This window comes from Pogoniulus pusillus, chromosome 23, assembly GCF_015220805.1.
Source record: "Pogoniulus pusillus isolate bPogPus1 chromosome 23, bPogPus1.pri, whole genome shotgun sequence".
Taxonomy (NCBI): Eukaryota; Metazoa; Chordata; class Aves; order Piciformes; family Lybiidae; genus Pogoniulus; species Pogoniulus pusillus.
In genome coordinates, this window is record NC_087286.1 from 16845439 (window position 1) to 16863235 (window position 17797).

General features: G+C 43.0%; 1 protein-coding gene across 6 annotated transcripts in view; it reads right to left on the reverse strand.

Annotated features, from left to right (window-relative positions):
* The window catches only part of MPP7 (MAGUK p55 scaffold protein 7), a 151786-nt gene that overhangs the window by 13415 nt on the left and 120574 nt on the right, over positions 1-17797 (reverse strand). For 5 of the 6 annotated variants that reach the window (XM_064162772.1, XM_064162775.1, XM_064162773.1 and 2 more), the window contains 2 exons: positions 14161-14199; positions 5547-5717 (listed from right to left, as the gene is read on the reverse strand). In XM_064162772.1, coding sequence (XP_064018842.1) covers positions 5547-5717; positions 14161-14199 — 210 coding nt within the window. The remainder of the gene's footprint in view (positions 1-5546; positions 5718-14160; positions 14200-17797) is intronic. The other variant, XM_064162776.1, reaches the window with a different exon arrangement.

Here is a 17797-nt window from a genome sequence, read left to right on the forward strand (position 1 = left end):
TTCTGTTGCAGACCAGGTTCTGGTTGTCCCTGCAGGCTGCAAGTGCACACTGCTGGCTCCTGTTGAGCTTCTCGTCTGCCAGCATGCCCATGCTACACTACATCCTAGCAAAGCAGAATGAAGCAAGTAGAATTCAAAGTAAAAAAATAAAATCATTGCATTCCATTCCAGCAAAACATCTTTTCCATCAAGTCTACACAAACAGCATTTCCTCAGTCTACATGCTGTCAAATCAACAATATGCTCTTAGTTGTATTTATAGATTAAAGAACCCAGGCCATGCTACCTGTGACAGAGGTTCTGGAAACTTAGATGAAATGTCTTTCCAGACCACAACCTGATTGCTACTCTCTTTCCAGATCACCATTTAAAAATCCTCTTTAAATTGAACTACAGGAAGGTGTGGATTCTTCTTTTTTCAGTGCTGTCTTTGCAAAGTCCTCAGAGCTGTAGCACATGGCTGCTGAAGGTCAGTTTCTAATTTGCAACACCACCCAGTGTGCTCATTTCCACACTACATCTCCACAGTCTAATGTGCACTTCTATTCTGAGCTGTCTTTTCACGCCAGTGTGGCATGGAAAGATGCCAGCTCCTAATGAATATGAATCTGAACACAATTTGGACTCGAGAAACCTTCATGGGTACACCTCTGGTGCTTGCTTCCAGCACTGCCCACTAAAGACAGGTGCGTCAGCACAGGTGACTGCAGCACCTGAAAGGCTTTGCATGCCTCTGGTGAGAACCCTGCAGGCACATCTCAGCGCTCATCCTGCAGGATGTGTGCTCATGGTTTGGCAGTGCTGACCTTGCTTTGTCTTAGCCCTGCCCTTGAGAAAGCCCTGGCTGAGAGGGCACTGCTCCATGTAAACTCAGAGCACGTGGCACATCTGTCCTGACTTTCAGGCAAGAAAAACTGTGCTCCTCTGGCCCCTTCAGTCTCCTTATCTGGAGATTTTCAGAACCCACCTGGATGTGTTCCTGCACAGCCTGCCATACGTGATTCTGCTTTGAGAGGGGGTTGGACTCCATCTCCAGAGGTCCCTTCCAACCCCTAACATTCTGTGATTCTGTGACTGTTGCCTCGTTAATGGAGATGTGTGGTTTCCAGGCACGCAGGATCTGTGTGATTCTGTGATCATCAATATTCAGCTGTGCCCTGGCCCAGCCCCAGCTGTTTGCTCAGGCAGGAGGGTCTTGAGAACAGGTCTTATGAGGAGCAGCTGAGGAAACTGGGGTTGTTTAGTCTGAAGAAAAGGAGACTGAGGGGGGACCTCCTCACACTCTACAACTCCCTGAAAGGAACTAACAGGACAAGAGGAAACATCATCAAGTTTCACCAGGAGAGGTTTTGGTTAAACATCATGTGCTGGTTTGAGACTAACTGAAATATTTTACTGAGGGAAATAAAAAGTGTGTGTGGGGGCGGGGGGCAGGTAATAGCCAAACCATCACACATCAGGAAAAACTTTTGCACCAAAAGGGTTATCAAAGACTGGAACAGGCTGCTCAGGGAAGCGGTTGAATCACCATCCCTGGAGGGATTTAAAAGCTGTCTAGACGTGGCACTTACGGATATGGTGTAGTAGTGGCCCTGGTAGAGTTAGATAATGGTTGGACTTGATGATCATAGAGGTCTTTTCCAACCATGGTGATTCTGTGAAATGAAAATTCTAGTGTCCAAATAATGTGTTTCATATTAACTTATTCTGTGTTTGCCTGACAGGGCTGCAAGGTATCACACTTAGCATGCAGGCAGTATTTGTGAAGGCAGAAAGACTTCAAGGAATTGTTGGCAGCCTGGGAAGAGTAAATTACCAGAAGACAACTGGTGACATTGTTTTGGATGATTTTTAGTTTTAGCAGACATATTCACAACACCTAAAAGTACAGCAGGAGCTTCTGCTTCTAATGATCTGCTGCTTTAGCCCCAGGGATGTGGAGCACTTAACTTCATGAGTCTGCATATGCAGACAAAGTAAAACCTCGACAAACTAATACATCTAAACCTGAGAGCAGTACATCTCACACTGCAGGGTGCTAAAAAATACTGAGTGTGCAATCTGCATTCTGTAAATTAGGCTGGCCTTATTGAAAAGGAAACCAAAAGAAATTTCCATTCCAAAGTTGTCAAAAGAACAAAACCAAACCTAAAACAAAAAAAAACCAACAAAAATCTTCCAGCAGTAAAAGCTCAGCATAACACACAGCACAACACATAGCTCAGCACAGGAGGTGCCACCTCAACACAAGGGGGAACTTCTTGACTGGCAGGGTCACAGGGCATTGGAACAGGCTCCCCAGAGAGGTTGTGGAGTCTCCTTCTCTGGAGCCTTTCAAGGCCTGTCTGGATGTGTTCCTCTGTGACCTGAGCTAGATTGTATGGTCCTGCTCTGGCAGGGAGGTTGGACTCAATGATCTCTTTGGGTCCCTTCCAACCCCTAACATCCTGTGAGCCTGTGATCACACAACAGCCATTTGGTGCCTCCACTAATGACAACTATGAATTAATTACCTGTTCCTTTGTTTCCTAATATTAACATCCAAATCACAGAAATCACAGAATGGCTTGGATTGGAAAAGCCCTTCAGGCTCATCGAGTCCAATCATTAGTTTCACTCTGACAAGCCCTCGACTAAACCAAAGCCCTCAGTACAACAGCTAATCACTATGAATCGCTGTGGTTAGAAAGGACCACCAGGATCAGCCAGTCTCACCTTCATCCCAGCAGCCTTCATCACCAGACCACAGCCTCAAGTGCCACATCCACTCTCCTTTTAAACACCTCCAGGGATGGTGACTCCACCACCTCCCTGGGCAGCCTGTGCTCAGGAAAGAACTTCCTCCCAGCATCCAACCTAAATCTCCCCTGACACAACTTGAGGCCCTTTCCTCTTGTCCTATCATGAGTAATTCAAGAGAAGAGACCAGCTCCAGCCTCACTACCACCTCCTTTTAGGTAGCTGTAAAGGGCAATAAGGTCCCCTCTCAGCCTCCTCTTCTCCACACTAAACAACCCCAGCTCCCTCAGCTGCTCCTCACAGGTCACATTTGCCAGACTCCACCCCAGCCTCACTGCCCTTCTCTGCACCCCTCCAGCACCTCAGTGTCCCTCCTATACTGTGGTGACCAAAACTGGACACAGTACTCGAGGAGTGGCCTCATGAGTGCTGAGTACAGGGACATGATCACCTCCCTGCTCCTGCTGGTCACTCCATTTCTGATCCAGGCCAGGATGCTGTTTGCCTTCTTGGCCACCTGGGCACACTGCTGGCTCACGTTCAGCCGGCTGTCCACCAACAACCCCCAGGTCCTTTTCCACCAGACAGCTCTCCAGCCACTTCTCCCATTTGATCACACTGAATGCTGCCACTGGCACACAAAAAGGTTCTTCCACGTGTTTGCTTCTCCCCTACCTGCATTGCTTAGCTCTGCTAGTTTTTCCACATTTTGCCCAAGACATTTTTATGGTATTGGCCAGACGTGAGCTGCTCTTAATATCCAGAGGAAAAAAAAAAACCCACACACATTAGAATTATTGAAGCCTGCAATAAATTTCTGACCTGCTTTTGTTACTGAGTAAGCACACTTTCTTCATTTGATTTATTGCAACAGAAATCAAACAAAACCTCTAGGTATTCCTCAGATCAGACATATGCAATTTGTTACCAAAAGCCAAGTTATCACACTTGTGCGCTGCGCTCTGTTGATGTAACTGTAAAGTCATCTCACCCATGTTATTACTGGTTGTATAGAGCCCCCAATCTCAGAGTGATCACACTAGTAGGTGGCTGAATTTTAGTGCTGGCAAGTGACAAAACTGTTTATTAAAAACTAAATTTAAGGTTCCCTTGGATGTGAGCGATATAAAAACACAGCTACTCAACAGTTCATAACAGCCCCTGATAGAGGGTCGTATTTCTGTGCTCTGCTGCTTTCAGAATGGAGGAAACTTTCCTAATGAAGCATCAGCCCAAGTGCTACTGGCAAAGGGAAAAGTCAGCAATGAGACCTTCTGGGCCCCTCAATTTAAGAAAGATGTTGAGGTACCTGAATGTGTCCAGAGAAGGGCAATAAGGCTGGTGAGGGGCCTGGAGCACAGCTCTGTGAGGAGAGGCTGAGGGTGTTCAGCCTGGAGAAGAGAAGGCTCAGGGGAGACTGTATTGCTCGCTACAACTACCTGAAAGGAGATTGTAGCCAGGTGAGGGTTGGTCTCTTCTGCCAGGCATTCAGTGACAGAACAAGGGGACACAGCCTCAAACTGCACCAGGGCAGGTTTAGGCTGGACATTAGGAAGAAGTCCTTTGCAGCAAGAGTGATTGGCATTGGAATGGGCTGCCTGGGGAAGTGGTGGAGTTGCCATCCCTGGAGGTGTTTAAAAGCAGGCTGGATGAGGCATTTAATGCCATGGTTTAGTTACTTAGAAAGGTTAGGCGACAGGTTGGACTCGAGAGCCCTAGAGATCACTTCCAAGCTGCTTCATTCTGTGATTCTGTGACTCTTATGTGTTGGTAAAAATGGTTCCTCATCACTCACTGTTAACACAGGGGTTACATCTGAAAAATCCAAGATGATGTACTTATTTTTTTTGGTGGTGGGAAGATGGAAGCAATGCATTTTGACTCGACAATAAATGCTGTGTGACAGGCAGCAGAAGAACAGAAAGCTTCTGCAGCTGTATTTACATCTGTTCTTGGCCAGCAGAAGACCATCTCCCAGGTACCTTTTTGTTTACTCATCTGTTTGTTTTTTCTAACAGAGTAGATGGTTTTGTTTCTCTCCACTTACATGTTCTGTCTGACCTGTGAGGAGAAGCTGAGGCAACTGGGCTTGTCTAGCTCGAAGATGTCTTTAGTGTGACCACCAGCATCCTTCTGATACCCACTGAAAAGATGAAGCCCACCTCTTTACTGAGGTGTGAGGTGGGAATACAGGAGAAGACAGATTCTCAAAGTTGCTGTCATCATCAACCTGCTCTGAACTCAGTTTTAACGCTGCTGAGTAAGAGGCTGGACCAGAAGACATTCCAAGACCCCATCCACTCTAAATGTTTTATGTGGGAAGGCAGAATGCAGAAGAGTTATGGGGTGCAGGTGCAGGAGAGCTGTGGGAATGGAGTGAAGGGGAAGAGACAACAGGCAGATCCTTGTATGAACAGACCTTGGTTCTCACATGCAGCTGGGCACCTTACCTCAGAAGGGGTAGATAACAGACCCTCGCTAACGAGAACAACAAGGTGTGTACTTATGCAGATGTGGGGTGGGTCATCCCTGACTAATTATGCTGATGTGTAGGCCTGTGCTCTGCTGGCTGAGTGTACAAATTTGGGCTGCTAATGATCAATAAACGGCTTCAGTATAATTCATACTGAGTCATTTCTGGAGACCCTCACGGTGAGTTGTGGCCTGTGGTGGTTTATGGACTTGTTTACCATGGCCTGCTGGCAAGCAGTGAGAGCAGGCAACGCAGCCTGCAACAGTCTGAGTGGTAGGCATTATGCTAATACTCAGCTGTCCTCTGTTGGTGAAGAACAAAGCGAGCGACTTACCAACCAAAACTACAAGCCTGTATTTGTCATCAGGCTGCCGCCTATACTTTGCCACTTCTTCGTACGTTGGGATGTCTGCTGTGTCGTACTGCTCGCTCTTCTTGCACTCATACATGGACTTGTTTGTTTTCTTGTCTTTTCTGCTAAGACGGAAGCTTCTCCTAAAACCAGCTGCAATAAGAACAGGGTTGGGTTGGGTTTTAGTTCCGAGCAAGAAAAGAAACCTTCTCAAAACACTTGAAAACAGTCTCTTCCAAACATTCCAGGATGGGGGCATGAAATAACAATAATAATAATATCTGTGTTTAATAAGCCAGGCCGTCAGAATATTTCCTCACACTTTTTACCTCCATCAGGTGGCTCTTTAAACTGCACAATGAAGATGACAAATGCAATCCTAACAGCTGCGACGCAAGCTGTGCAATATAGTTGCTGTAAGTTGTAAGCATATTTAACTAGCTGGAGTATCTTGCACGTTAGTTGTGTGTGCACAAGGAAATCCAGGCAGTCTGGACAGTCCTATCACACTTAATGCATTTCTCTTAAATGGCTGTGGCACACAGACATCCAATAGGACAGATGGCAGAAACTCATCTGATGGCTGAAAGGGTTAATGAAAACTAATCCCAGAACCATTTTTGTGTGTTTAGCTCCAGGATGATAGTATAAAGTAAGTGCTTCAAACACTGCCCAAAGTTGTTTAAAAGTAAACCCAAACACTGTTAGTTACATTCCCAAACACTCTCAAACAACATGGCCAACATGGTACCCATATTACAGACAGGTTAGCACGAAACTGAAGGTTAATAATCCTATTAAATTTGTATTTGCAGTTGCATCAGCCCTGTGACATCTCCACTGCTTATCTAGAACACTGGAAACATCACACAGCTGTTAGGTGGATGTCTTCATAGGCATTTCCAGGCAGAAGACCACAAAAACCCTTCTACACTTGTGATGGTTTGGGGGTTACCCACCCACCCCCACTCTTACGAAATCACCCAGACTAGACTCAGACGAGCTGGAAATTAAGGAATCAAGCTTTATATTTATATCTTAGCACAATATTTAAGCAGATATTTACAATCATACAGCCACATAGAGAAATATACATGTTAAAAATGATACAGAAACACAACACCCCTCCCAGAAACTAGAGCCCCCAGGAGGGGCTCCCAACCACCCTTCCACCTTCTTCCCACCCCTCTACCTTATCCCAGAGTTTGCCTTACGTGCAAGGTGAGTTTGGAGGATCAGCCAGGGGAGTTAGAAGCAGAAGGATTAGTTACACAGAAAGCAGGCCAGGGAAAAAAGTACAGGCACCCAGAGACCCACACCAACATGGCATTAAAAAGTAGTTAGTTCTTCTGTTAATGATTACCTTACAGATGTCAAATAAATCTTTCACATGGCATTGATATTACATTTTACTGGTATCTCTGTGGAACCACTAGAAAGAACTACAAGAAAGTTCCAGAGGGAACTGCAGGAAGGACTACAAAAAAGGACTGCAAAGCTGAGTTCATGATTTGGGGGTAATAAACCACCAACTACATTTTAAATACTTGAAAAATCCCAGCACCTTTGCCCAGAGCATTTCACAGGACAGTAAACAAATCTGAACAGGTTTTTCAGCAGTATGAAGTGATCATAGCACTGTTTTTATCAGTGGTACTGTCTAGCCAGACAAAGGAGGTGGTTCTCCTGCCCTCCTCTGATTGGGTGAGACCTCACTTACACTACTGCATCCAGTTCTGATGCCCCCAGCACAAGAGGGCATGGGACTACGGTAGCGGGTCCAGAGGTGGCCATGAAGGTGATCAGAGAACTGAAGCATTTCCCCTGTGGGGATGGGCTGAGACCTGGGGCAGTTCAGCCTGGAGAAAAGAAGGCTTTGGGGGACCTTAGAGCAGCCTGCTAGTACCTTAAGGGGGCTTACAAGAAAGCTGGGAAGAGACTTTTCACAAGGGCTTGTAGTGATAGGATGAGAGGGAATGGATTGAAGCTTGAGGAGGGCAGATTTAGAAAGGAGAGGAAAAATTCTTTCCAGTGAGGGTGGTGAGACACTGGCACAGGTTGCCCAGGGAGGCTGTGGATGCCTCCTCCCTGGAGGTGTTCAAGGCCAGGCTGGATGAGGCCTTGAGCAACCTGTTCCAGTGGGAGGTGTCCTTGCCCATGGCGGGGGGTTGGAACTGGATGAGCTTTAAGGTCACTTCCTACCCGAAACATTTGATGATTCTATGAATCTATCAAATCAAAAGCTCAGTTTAGTTCTGCAAGCCTTTAGAACCACATTTGACATGAAACCCTACAAGACTTAGTTAACAGTCTTAGCCTTTTGCACACACAATTTTACTGAATGTAAATCTCTGCAGAGGATGCTAACTGAGTTATTTTACTGATGTGACCCCCTATGCCTGTGGGGATCTGCAACACATGCATGCACACAGCAAGGGGAGAAAACCTCCCTTGGGAACAAAGCCACGTTGACCTGTTCATATCCAAAATATGAATAAATGCAATGAAAATTCCATGTCAAGGAAAAGAGCCAACATCCACAGAAAAGGCTGATGGCATTTTTAATAGCTACACTATTGCATGGGCTGAGAAGGACATGGGCTGGTATAAAATACAGTGAAATCCCTACAGCAAACCAAACCCTACACTGATATGCAGCAGAAAACCAACAGTTCTATAAAATTATGAAGTTTAGAAGTAAATTCCTATAAAGAACAAAAGGAAAAAGGGATTGCTTGCCTGGAATATCTGCTAATATAAACCTTGGTGAATATGAAAGGAGCTGCAGGCTACGCTGCCTGTGCAATATAGATATCAGCAGAGATTAACCTGAGCTGCCAAGTATGCAGGCTGTAAAGTAAAAGGGGAACATTCTGTCACTAAAGCATCATAAAATTCTGAACATTGAGGAGCTTTCACCAGCTCATTGGTTTCAGTACAGGACTAGAAGCTTACTGAACATGCAAACCCATAAACTACTGCTGGAATGTAACAGATTTGGTAAAATAGAAAACCTCTGGAAAGAAAATACAAAGAACAAATGTTCTCAAACTACAGATGTCTCCAAACCTCATAACACTTCTCAACATGAAATACAAATAAAAAAAGGCAATACTAATTAACTTAATTAAGGCCCAACAACAATCCAAGAGGAAAAAAAAAATACTTACATCTCTAAGAATTAAAAAAGCCCTGGCAGGAAAGTGTGATTACTCCACACCAGCAATATACTCTTGGTCATCTCACAGTAACATCCTTCTGCTTACAAAGAGAAATCTACTTGGACCTCACACAGAAAGCCAGCTGAAAACAAATAAACCTGCTCCTTCAAAATACTTCTAAGGGATGCTGATGTAAAAAATGGATGGAGAAGGTCCAGAAGGGCTGCAAAGACAATCAGAAGGCTGAAGCATCTCTCCTACAAAGACAGGATGAGACAGTGTGGAAAAGAGAAGGCACTGGGGAGACCTTAGAGTTGCTTTTGAATATCTGAAGGGGACCTAAAGGAAGCCTGGGGAGGGACTGTTTAGAAGGACTTGTGGTGACAGGATGAGGGGCAATGGTTTGAAATGGGGCAGGGTAGATCTAGGTTGGATATCAGGAGGAAGTTTTCCACCATGAGGGTGGTGAAATACTGCAGCAGGTTGCCCAGGGAGGTGATGGAGGCCACTTCCCTGGAGACTTTCAAGGTGAGGCTTGATTGGGCTCTAGCAGCCTGCTCTAGTTGGAGGTGTCCCTGCTGACTGCAGGGGGTCTGGATAAGGTGACCTTCGAGGGTCCCTTCCAACCTAATGGCTGTGACTTTATGATTCTATTCTAGAAAATAGATGGGTGTGTAATTGTATTTAATTCTCTAATTCTAAAGAAGTGAACAAAGATTGGGACTATGCTATATGGATTCAAATCCAAACCTGTGCACCAAAGCAGACAATTCCATCCCTCACATTTATAGAAATGACACTAACAGGAAATATTATCATTTCAATTCACTACATGACTCATAAATTCACCTTTAAGGCTCCAGAATGCTGCAAAACACACATTGCTCATGTTCATTTGTTACAACAAGTACTTTAATTAGGTGCTTTAAACCTGGGCATACCCTTCACTGAATTTAATCTAATTTTACATCATTTAGATTCAGTTTGGATTCTGTTCAATTGTAAAGGCATTTATGAGTACTTTTTTTTTTTGTATTACTGACAAAAGTCAGTTTGCTACCAAGGTCATTATCTAGGTTTGCATGAAGACCATGTTTTTAACTAGCTATTTCTGCATTTTCCCCCTCCTCCACCCCCCAAAATACTGGGATATTTTTTTATCCTGGCTCATATACCAAGTAGGTCTATTGTTACACAGGAACTGCACAAACACAGAGCAGACTTCTTAACTCTGCTCACTTCTGGACTGATTCCCAGCTTGCACATTTAGACAGGGTTAATAAAAATGTAGATTATGTCTGGATTTTTAAGACAAAATTGAGAATAGTAAACAGATGATATTCATCTATATTTACTGCATGTTCATAAAGATTCAAGTAATGTAACCAGAATTTAAGCCTGGCAAAGGAAAACTCCTAATGTTCTCCCCAGCAATTCCTCAGGAAATTGCTGCAGAATCATACCATAGTGCACTGGAACTTGAAATATTGGAATTTGGTGAAAAATCATCAGATTTACCTGAGTTACTTTTGTGGGGAACATTCAAAATTAACAGTAGCATAACCTTGGACATGAAAGATCTGACCCCAAATGCAGATGCTCAGCCATCTGGAAGCTGCTGCTTCTGCTGCTCTTGATGAGCATCTCATGCAAATCTGAAGCACAAACCCTTTCAGAGAGGATGAGATGCTCACAGAATATCTTGGTTCACAGACTGAAATGTCAGCAAATAGAGAGCCTTAAATCCATTGTGAGGCATAAAATCAACTGAAAATTCATTAACTGATCTTGGAACTCTTGATGTGATAACACACCCTCAAAAGCTGCACCAAGCATGACTTACTCTTTCTGGTTTCAGGAGGTAATTGGTGTAGCTCTGCTTTGAAAACTGCTTCTAGAATTTAGGCACACAAACAATTTATGATACTTCAACTTACCTCCTGCTAACTCTCCATATGGGTGAGTACATATGAGGTCAACTCCTTCCTCAGCAGTTAAGCTAGTTCAGACTACCTTTGTCTTCTAATAGGTTGCAACACACAGATAGGCACTCACTCAGGTATCACCAAAACACCCTGAAGCTGGTGTGCCCCAAGTCCTCCAGTAACAATATTTTAGGTCTTCTTTTCAGTCCATTATGTTTATCCAGGAATTCATGTTACAATAACACAGAGACCTGTCTAGAAATTCTTAGCTCCTTAGTTCAAGGGATGCCACAAATATCTAACAACCTCCATGAACATGTATGTTCAGAAGAAAAGGGGATGTCCAGCATCCACTTCAAAACCATCACTGAAAAACAGAGATGGACATTCAGAGTAAGTCCTTTTCAAAACATCTGACATACTTGTTTTCCCACTCTCCCAAAAAAGCAAGAGGCAGAAGAAAAATACACCACAGCACATATTTTGAAGGCATTTACTACTACTGAGCTTGAAGGAAGCAGTGGAAGAGAAGCCCTTCCTGAGTAAGAAGGGGTACTGCAGCACTTAGATATGGTATTAGCTCCCATGTACTTGAGAGAGGGTTTGTAGAGAGTCCTTTACCTTACAGACTATCTGAGACTGTTTTTGCACAGTGCATAGGTAAGACTTTTCTGTCCTCTCTGCAGCAATTCAGCAAGTTTTGCTCAAATTAGTACACTTTGTACAGTGGCATCTGTCCATCCTGGGAAGTTACACCACAGAATCTTGCTCCCTGATAACAATGGAATAAATAACTGAGGAGAAAAGCAACCCTAAATGTGACTTAACAGAATTGGCCTCCTAATGGTTTGTGAACCCAGGTGACACTGAAGCATGAGGCAGTTTGAATTACAGACCTCTGTGTCCTCTCTCCATACACAGAGGAATGACCATAGCAGCTTTCAAAACCTACCTGCTTGATCTTCAGAGAGGATATTTAATGAACCATTCTTAGTGAAGAGCTCCAAGGAATCTCTCATTTCTAAACCAAAGAGGTAATAATTCACAAACAATGAAGCATACTTGGTGTTCTTACCCCCAAGCTGCTCCTAACCTTAGACAAGGCCTGGAGCACAGCCCTGTGAGGAGAGGCTGAGGGAGCTAGGGGTGTGCAGCCTGCAGAAGAGGAGGCTCAGAAGTGATCTTATTGCTGCCTACAACTACCTGAAGGGAGGTTGTAGCCAGGTGGGGTTGGTCTCTTCCAAGCAACCAGCAACCGATCAAGGGGCCACAGCCTCAAGTTGTGCCAGGGGAGGTCTAGGCTGGATGTTAGGAGGAAGTTGTTGGCAGAGAGAGTGATTGGCATTGGAATGGGCTACCCAGGGAGGTGGTGGAGGCATCGTCCCTGGAGGTGTTCAAGACAAGCCTGGATGAGGCACTTAGTGCCATGGTCTGGTTGACTGGCTAGGGCTGGGTTCTAGGCTGGACTGGCTGATCTTGGAGGTCTCTTCCAACTTGGTTGATCCTATGATTCTATTTCTCCCTGTTGTTCTGCCTCCTGGTTCTCCACTCCAACATTCCATTTCCAATAGCAAAATCCCCAGCATGAGAAGACTGAAGGCACCATCTTTGAACCGATGGCAGCACTACACCAAGTGTAAGTCTTCCAGAGATCAACCACTGCCCAGACTGTAGAGTCATTCTCCTATAATTTTTGTGTAAGTTTTGGCTAAGTAAACTAGCCCCCACCTTTTTGTTCTTTGCATCAGGGAAAACTTCCTCCTCTAGACTGGCCAAGCCTTTCTGATAACCACAGACCAAAATGTGTTACTGAAAGGGCTACAGCATCAAGAAAAAGTGGATTCTGCCTTGCCACATTTGACTTCAAATAAAGCAACAGCTGACTAAGATCTGATTGAAAAACTGTGACAGTCTCATCCCAAGAATTCATGAAATCTGTATTTGCAAATAGAAAGAAAACTTTTTGGGGGGGGATATAATATTTTCTCTTTCAAAGAAATTATTTCAGAAAGAAAAAGCACTTCATCTGGAATCACATCCAAAGTATCATTTCCCAAAACATATTTCAATCTCAATATACTTAGTCTTCAACATTAATTTAGTTGATTAACTAACAAGGGCAAGAAGTTTATTTTCAGCATGATAAGACCACCACTAGTCCTGCAAATGCATGATGATGGGTTTAAACTGGCAGAGGGGGGATTGAAACTGGGTGTTAAGAAGAAGTTCTTTACAATGAGGGTGGTGAGATGCTGGCACAGGTTGCCCAGGGAGGTTGTGGAGCACAGAATCACAGAATGTGATCAAAGATCACAGGTGTTTAAGGCCAGGTTAGACGAAGACTTGAGTGACCTGTTGTAGTGGGAGGTGTCCCTGCCTATGTCAGGGAGTTGGAACTGGATGATCTTTGAGGTCCCTTCCAACTTAAACCATTCTATGATTCTATGAAATTACAGCACACAAAGGATTTGGAAAGAGGTCAAAGCTCTTTCAGTTCTGTAGTTAGTGTGCTCCTGAAGTAGTTTACACACTACTTTTAAAAGCAGTGTTGTGCAATATGAAAACCATGTCTACTTTACAGCACTGATGTAGGGTGTTTCAGTGAGTCCCATGGCTTGGAAGCACTAAAGCACTGTGATGAGTTCCTTCCCATTCCTCTTGCAGTAGGAGGATGAAAGCCTTGGGAAAAAGGCTGGTTGCCACACAATCTTCTCCAGCCAGCCTTTGGCTGGCAGCAATTCTTGACAGCTTCAACTGAAATATTTTTACATAGCTTTTAAAACAGCACCAATTAAAAAAAAAAAAAAGTTGAAACCTATCATGGAACATTCACCTTTTTTCAATGTTACTTTTTTTTTTGTTTGAAATTTGGAATGTTGAAGCTGAAGCCAAAAGGACTCCTTCCCCTCCTCTTCCTCCCTCCCTCCCTGCAACGATACATTGAGCTCAGGCTCGCTTGAAAAGCTAAATTGAAGTCGTGGAGTTGTTATGACTTATTTTATTTTGTGATGTGGAAAAAAAGAGCTGGTGCCTGCAAATTTGCTTGTAGTCTCATTGAGTCCTCCCCAAATTGTTAGGCAGACATGTACAAAGAAAGCAAGCATAAAGCAAAACTTGGATAAAACCTTGGCAGTGCACCTTCAAAGGCTTACTCAAACTTTGCACGACAGGGGAACCTTTTTGTTCCATTAAGCACATTGCTGACTTCACATACTTTACAAGTCAATGTTTTTCACCAAATTTATATACAATTCTTTTTCTTTCTTTTTAACTCAAAAGTCAAACCAGCATTTTAGTAGCTTATGTTTAAGCAGATAAAGGCATACACTAGATAAATCCTTTATGTCAAATCCAATGAGCCATTTTTAAGACCTTGATATTCATGCTGTCCTCATGCAGAGTAAGGATATTTGTATGCAGGTTAACCCCAAAAGCAAAATGGACACAGTAGTTCCAGGGAAAAGAAGCTGAAAGAAAGGAAGAAATTGTCTTTTGTAACCAGTTGCTCACCTAGATAGGATCCAGTGTTGTAACCAGCACATTCAGCATCTTCTGGACGAAGGGTAAAAGCATACAGAATAAGAGCCAAGAAATAAAGCAGAATAGTTAGAAGCCCAGCAAAAAAAATACAGGAGAAACTACTTAAAAGATCACAACTGTACCAAGCATAGCATTGAAAAGCCTTCCACAAGCCACTGTCTTGAAAATATAAAACAACATTGATTGTTTTATATTTTAGTTGGAGAGATTCTGGAGGGTTTTTTTTTCAGCATGCAAACTGATCCTTTCAACCTTTATCAAGCAGAAACTGCAATGACAGCAAACACTCTAAACAATTCTAATGCTGCATTATTCACACTCTATCAGTTAGTAGAAAACACAATGCCACTTAAAAGAAAGCAAAATGTATTTGATGTAAATCAAGCTTCTCTTTTTTTTTGCCCCCCCTTTTTTTTTTGGGGGGGGGTAAATTATACATTATCAGACTTTAGCTTTAAGTTTTGGCTCAGTGGATTAGACAGAAAGGTTTTTGATCAAAAACACATCCTCTCATTTGATGTAAAATAGCTATAATGTGTATTTTTACATGCCAGAGGCCCCTTTGATCAAAAATATGAGCTGCAATTTCTAATGCCTTTATAAACAAAGGCCTCTAAAGTTAAAAAGCCCCAAGAAACAGAAGAGATCAGCTGCTATGGCTTTAGCAGATGCTGCAAGCGTAACGGTAACCGGCAACACTGGGAGGGAAAAGGCTAAAGGTGATACTACATGGATGAACTTTCTACCATCTTAGAGAAACACTCTGTTAGTATTAATTAGAAATGCAAGGCTCTCATGGTCATGTAATTAAGTCAGAACCATCCCCACAGCCCAGCCCACCCAAGTTTTGCTGATAGCGTTTTATCATCCTACTTTTCTATGCACAGAAGTTCAAGAGAGAAAAGGCAGTTTAAAACAACAGCTGGAATTATTGATCTTTACATGAAGCAACCAGGAGCAATCTGGTATTTTTATCTACCTGAAAAGATGATTCAATGTGTTTTGGTGGCAATATAAAAGCATTCTATGCATAACAGCTCTTAGAAACGTTGGACTATATTCAGTTTAATTCTAAACACATGTTCTCCAAATAAAATCATTGGGCTATGCAGGGAAACTTTTGTACATGTACCTTCAATTTCCTCTGAGAAGCACAAAGGAAAAATAGGAAAGGAAATCATTAAACAGAGTGAAAACACAACTTGAGAAAGAAAAGTTAAATTGAAGAAGAAAAATGCACCTACCACACTCAATCGCTTCCTCATCTTAGAACAGCCAAAAAAACAAAGTATTGTTGTTTAATACTTCATAAACAGGAATGAAAAAAGTCACTTTGTAAGCCACTCTAAAATCCCCTTGCAGGACCTACTATATCGAGGCATATACCAACATAACAGCACCAAGCTTAATTCATGTTTAACTACACTGTTAGAAAGCAACCTCAGAAGACATTGAACTATTCTGTGCACTTGAAATTCCCTACTAATTCTCTCACTGTTTATTTGGTAGCAGTCATCTTACCCAGCTGTCATGGGGAAAAAAAATCACTATGGTGTTACAAGAAAAGTTTGTTAACTCCATTAAATTAGTCTTGACCTCGAATTTCTAAGAATCAGTACCATGAACATCAACTTAGTATTTTTCTGCACTTCCAGCAACAGTCAGTAACACTTACAGTAACAGTTCAGATTGGAGGTGAGGAGGAAGTTGTTCAGCATGAGAGTGGTGAGATTCTGGAATGGGTTGCCCAGGGAGGTGGTTGAAGCCCCATCCCTGGAGGTGTTTAAGGTCAGTCTGGATGAGGCTGTGTCCAGCCTGCTCTACGGTAAGGTGTCCCTGGGCATGGCAGGGGGGTTGGAACTAGATGATCCTTGTGGTTCCTTCCAACTCTCCCTGACTGATTCTGAGTCACTACTGCCCTTGGAGCTGGGTTTTTCAGAGTTCTTAATGTCTACAGTTGTAGCTGGAAAGCATTTATATGCTCTTGCCATTTTTTCTCTATTATCCTAACATATTTTTCTCTATTATCCTAATATAATAGATTGACTTAAGTCTTTCTGCTTGCCTACAGTAAGTCAGTAAGTTTCTGCCTCCTTGATAGTGGAAAACATGTATTTTTACACTCATTTTTGAGATTTCACAGGAATGGAAGAAAAATATAACAACCAAATGCCAAGTTGGCAGGGACCCCAGGGATCATCTGGTCCAATCTTTCTAGGTGCTTGTGCAGTTGGAATGAGATGGCTCAGCACCCTGAGTCCAAAAACTGTCCAGTGTAGGGAAATCCACTGCTTCCTTTGGGAGATGATTCCAATGTCCAGCTGTTCTCACAGGGAAAATTTTAGTTCTGGATTCCAATGGGAATCTCCCCAGGCATAACTTGTGCCCACCACCCCTCCTCTTTTCCATGTGACTCCTTGCCAAAAAAACAGAGTCTCCATCCTCCCAGCAGCAACTCTTTATGTACTGGTACATGGTGATAAGGCCCTTGCTAAGCCTTCTCTTCTCAAGGCAGAACAAACCCAGTTCTCCCAGCCTGTCCTCAGATGAAGAATGATTTTTTTGCTCAAAGATACTACATAACAAGGTCTAGATTTACAGAGAGATTTTTACCATCTACATCTCATTCACAGTTCCTTTGGAATCTGGATAAACATGCCTCAGATGAGAAAATTCTTCACTTTCATGGAAAGAGAGACATTTACAACCTTTCTGGGTTGGCTAAGCTGAAAATCTCCTGCCTATTCAACTGCATGGAAGAGCTCTTCCCATTTCATGTCAGTCTTTTGTGCCTTACAGAATCAATTTACAGAATCAACAACACTGCTTTGGTACCTTTGGTGCCTTTTTTCTTGCACACCAATGCTTTAAAATAGTGATTTGGAAGATTACTCTTAACCTTATTTAAAGTTTACTTCTACATCTGAGGTGACCAAATGGTTTTAAAAGGCTGGAAACCTGTCTAAAGGTGTTTGACCACATCTGGTACCTTAAAAGTATGGCAACAGTTTTGTGAGTTGAAAGTGTTGGATCCTTTTTCCTCTCCTGACCTTAAAAGCTCATGGTTCTTGAAGTGAGAAATGCCCTAAAGCTGGACCTAGGATGCCAGGCTAGCTTCCAGGTACTATTTCTTCCTGGTTCTCTGTGCTAAGAGACCTCTTATGCTTCCTGGTAAGCCTGACAAGTTACTCTGTACTTCTATTTCAATGACTTTCAGTAGACTGCTCCTGCTAGGAATAAATCAAAGTCATCAACATTCCCCAGTGAGCCACCTGACCCCAGAGAGCAAAAGCCAAAACATCAACAAGCTGAGGATTAAGACTGAAATAAATTCTGAAATAAGTTCTGAACTTTTTGCATGTTGTTAAAAATCTTTGTTCTTAATACTGCTCTTGGCTTTCTTGAGATACTCTTAAGGCTGAAGATAACAGCCTGAAATTAAAAGGTGTGGGACATCAGTGGGTCTTCATATCTTAATGCACCTGTAAAAGAGTCATCAACACATAGCTTCCAATTTGAACTTTACCAGAGCTATTATTGCCTGTCCCCAGCAAAGCCAGAGGGTATTTGCCAGGAAACTTTGTACTATGATTCACCACTAACTAAT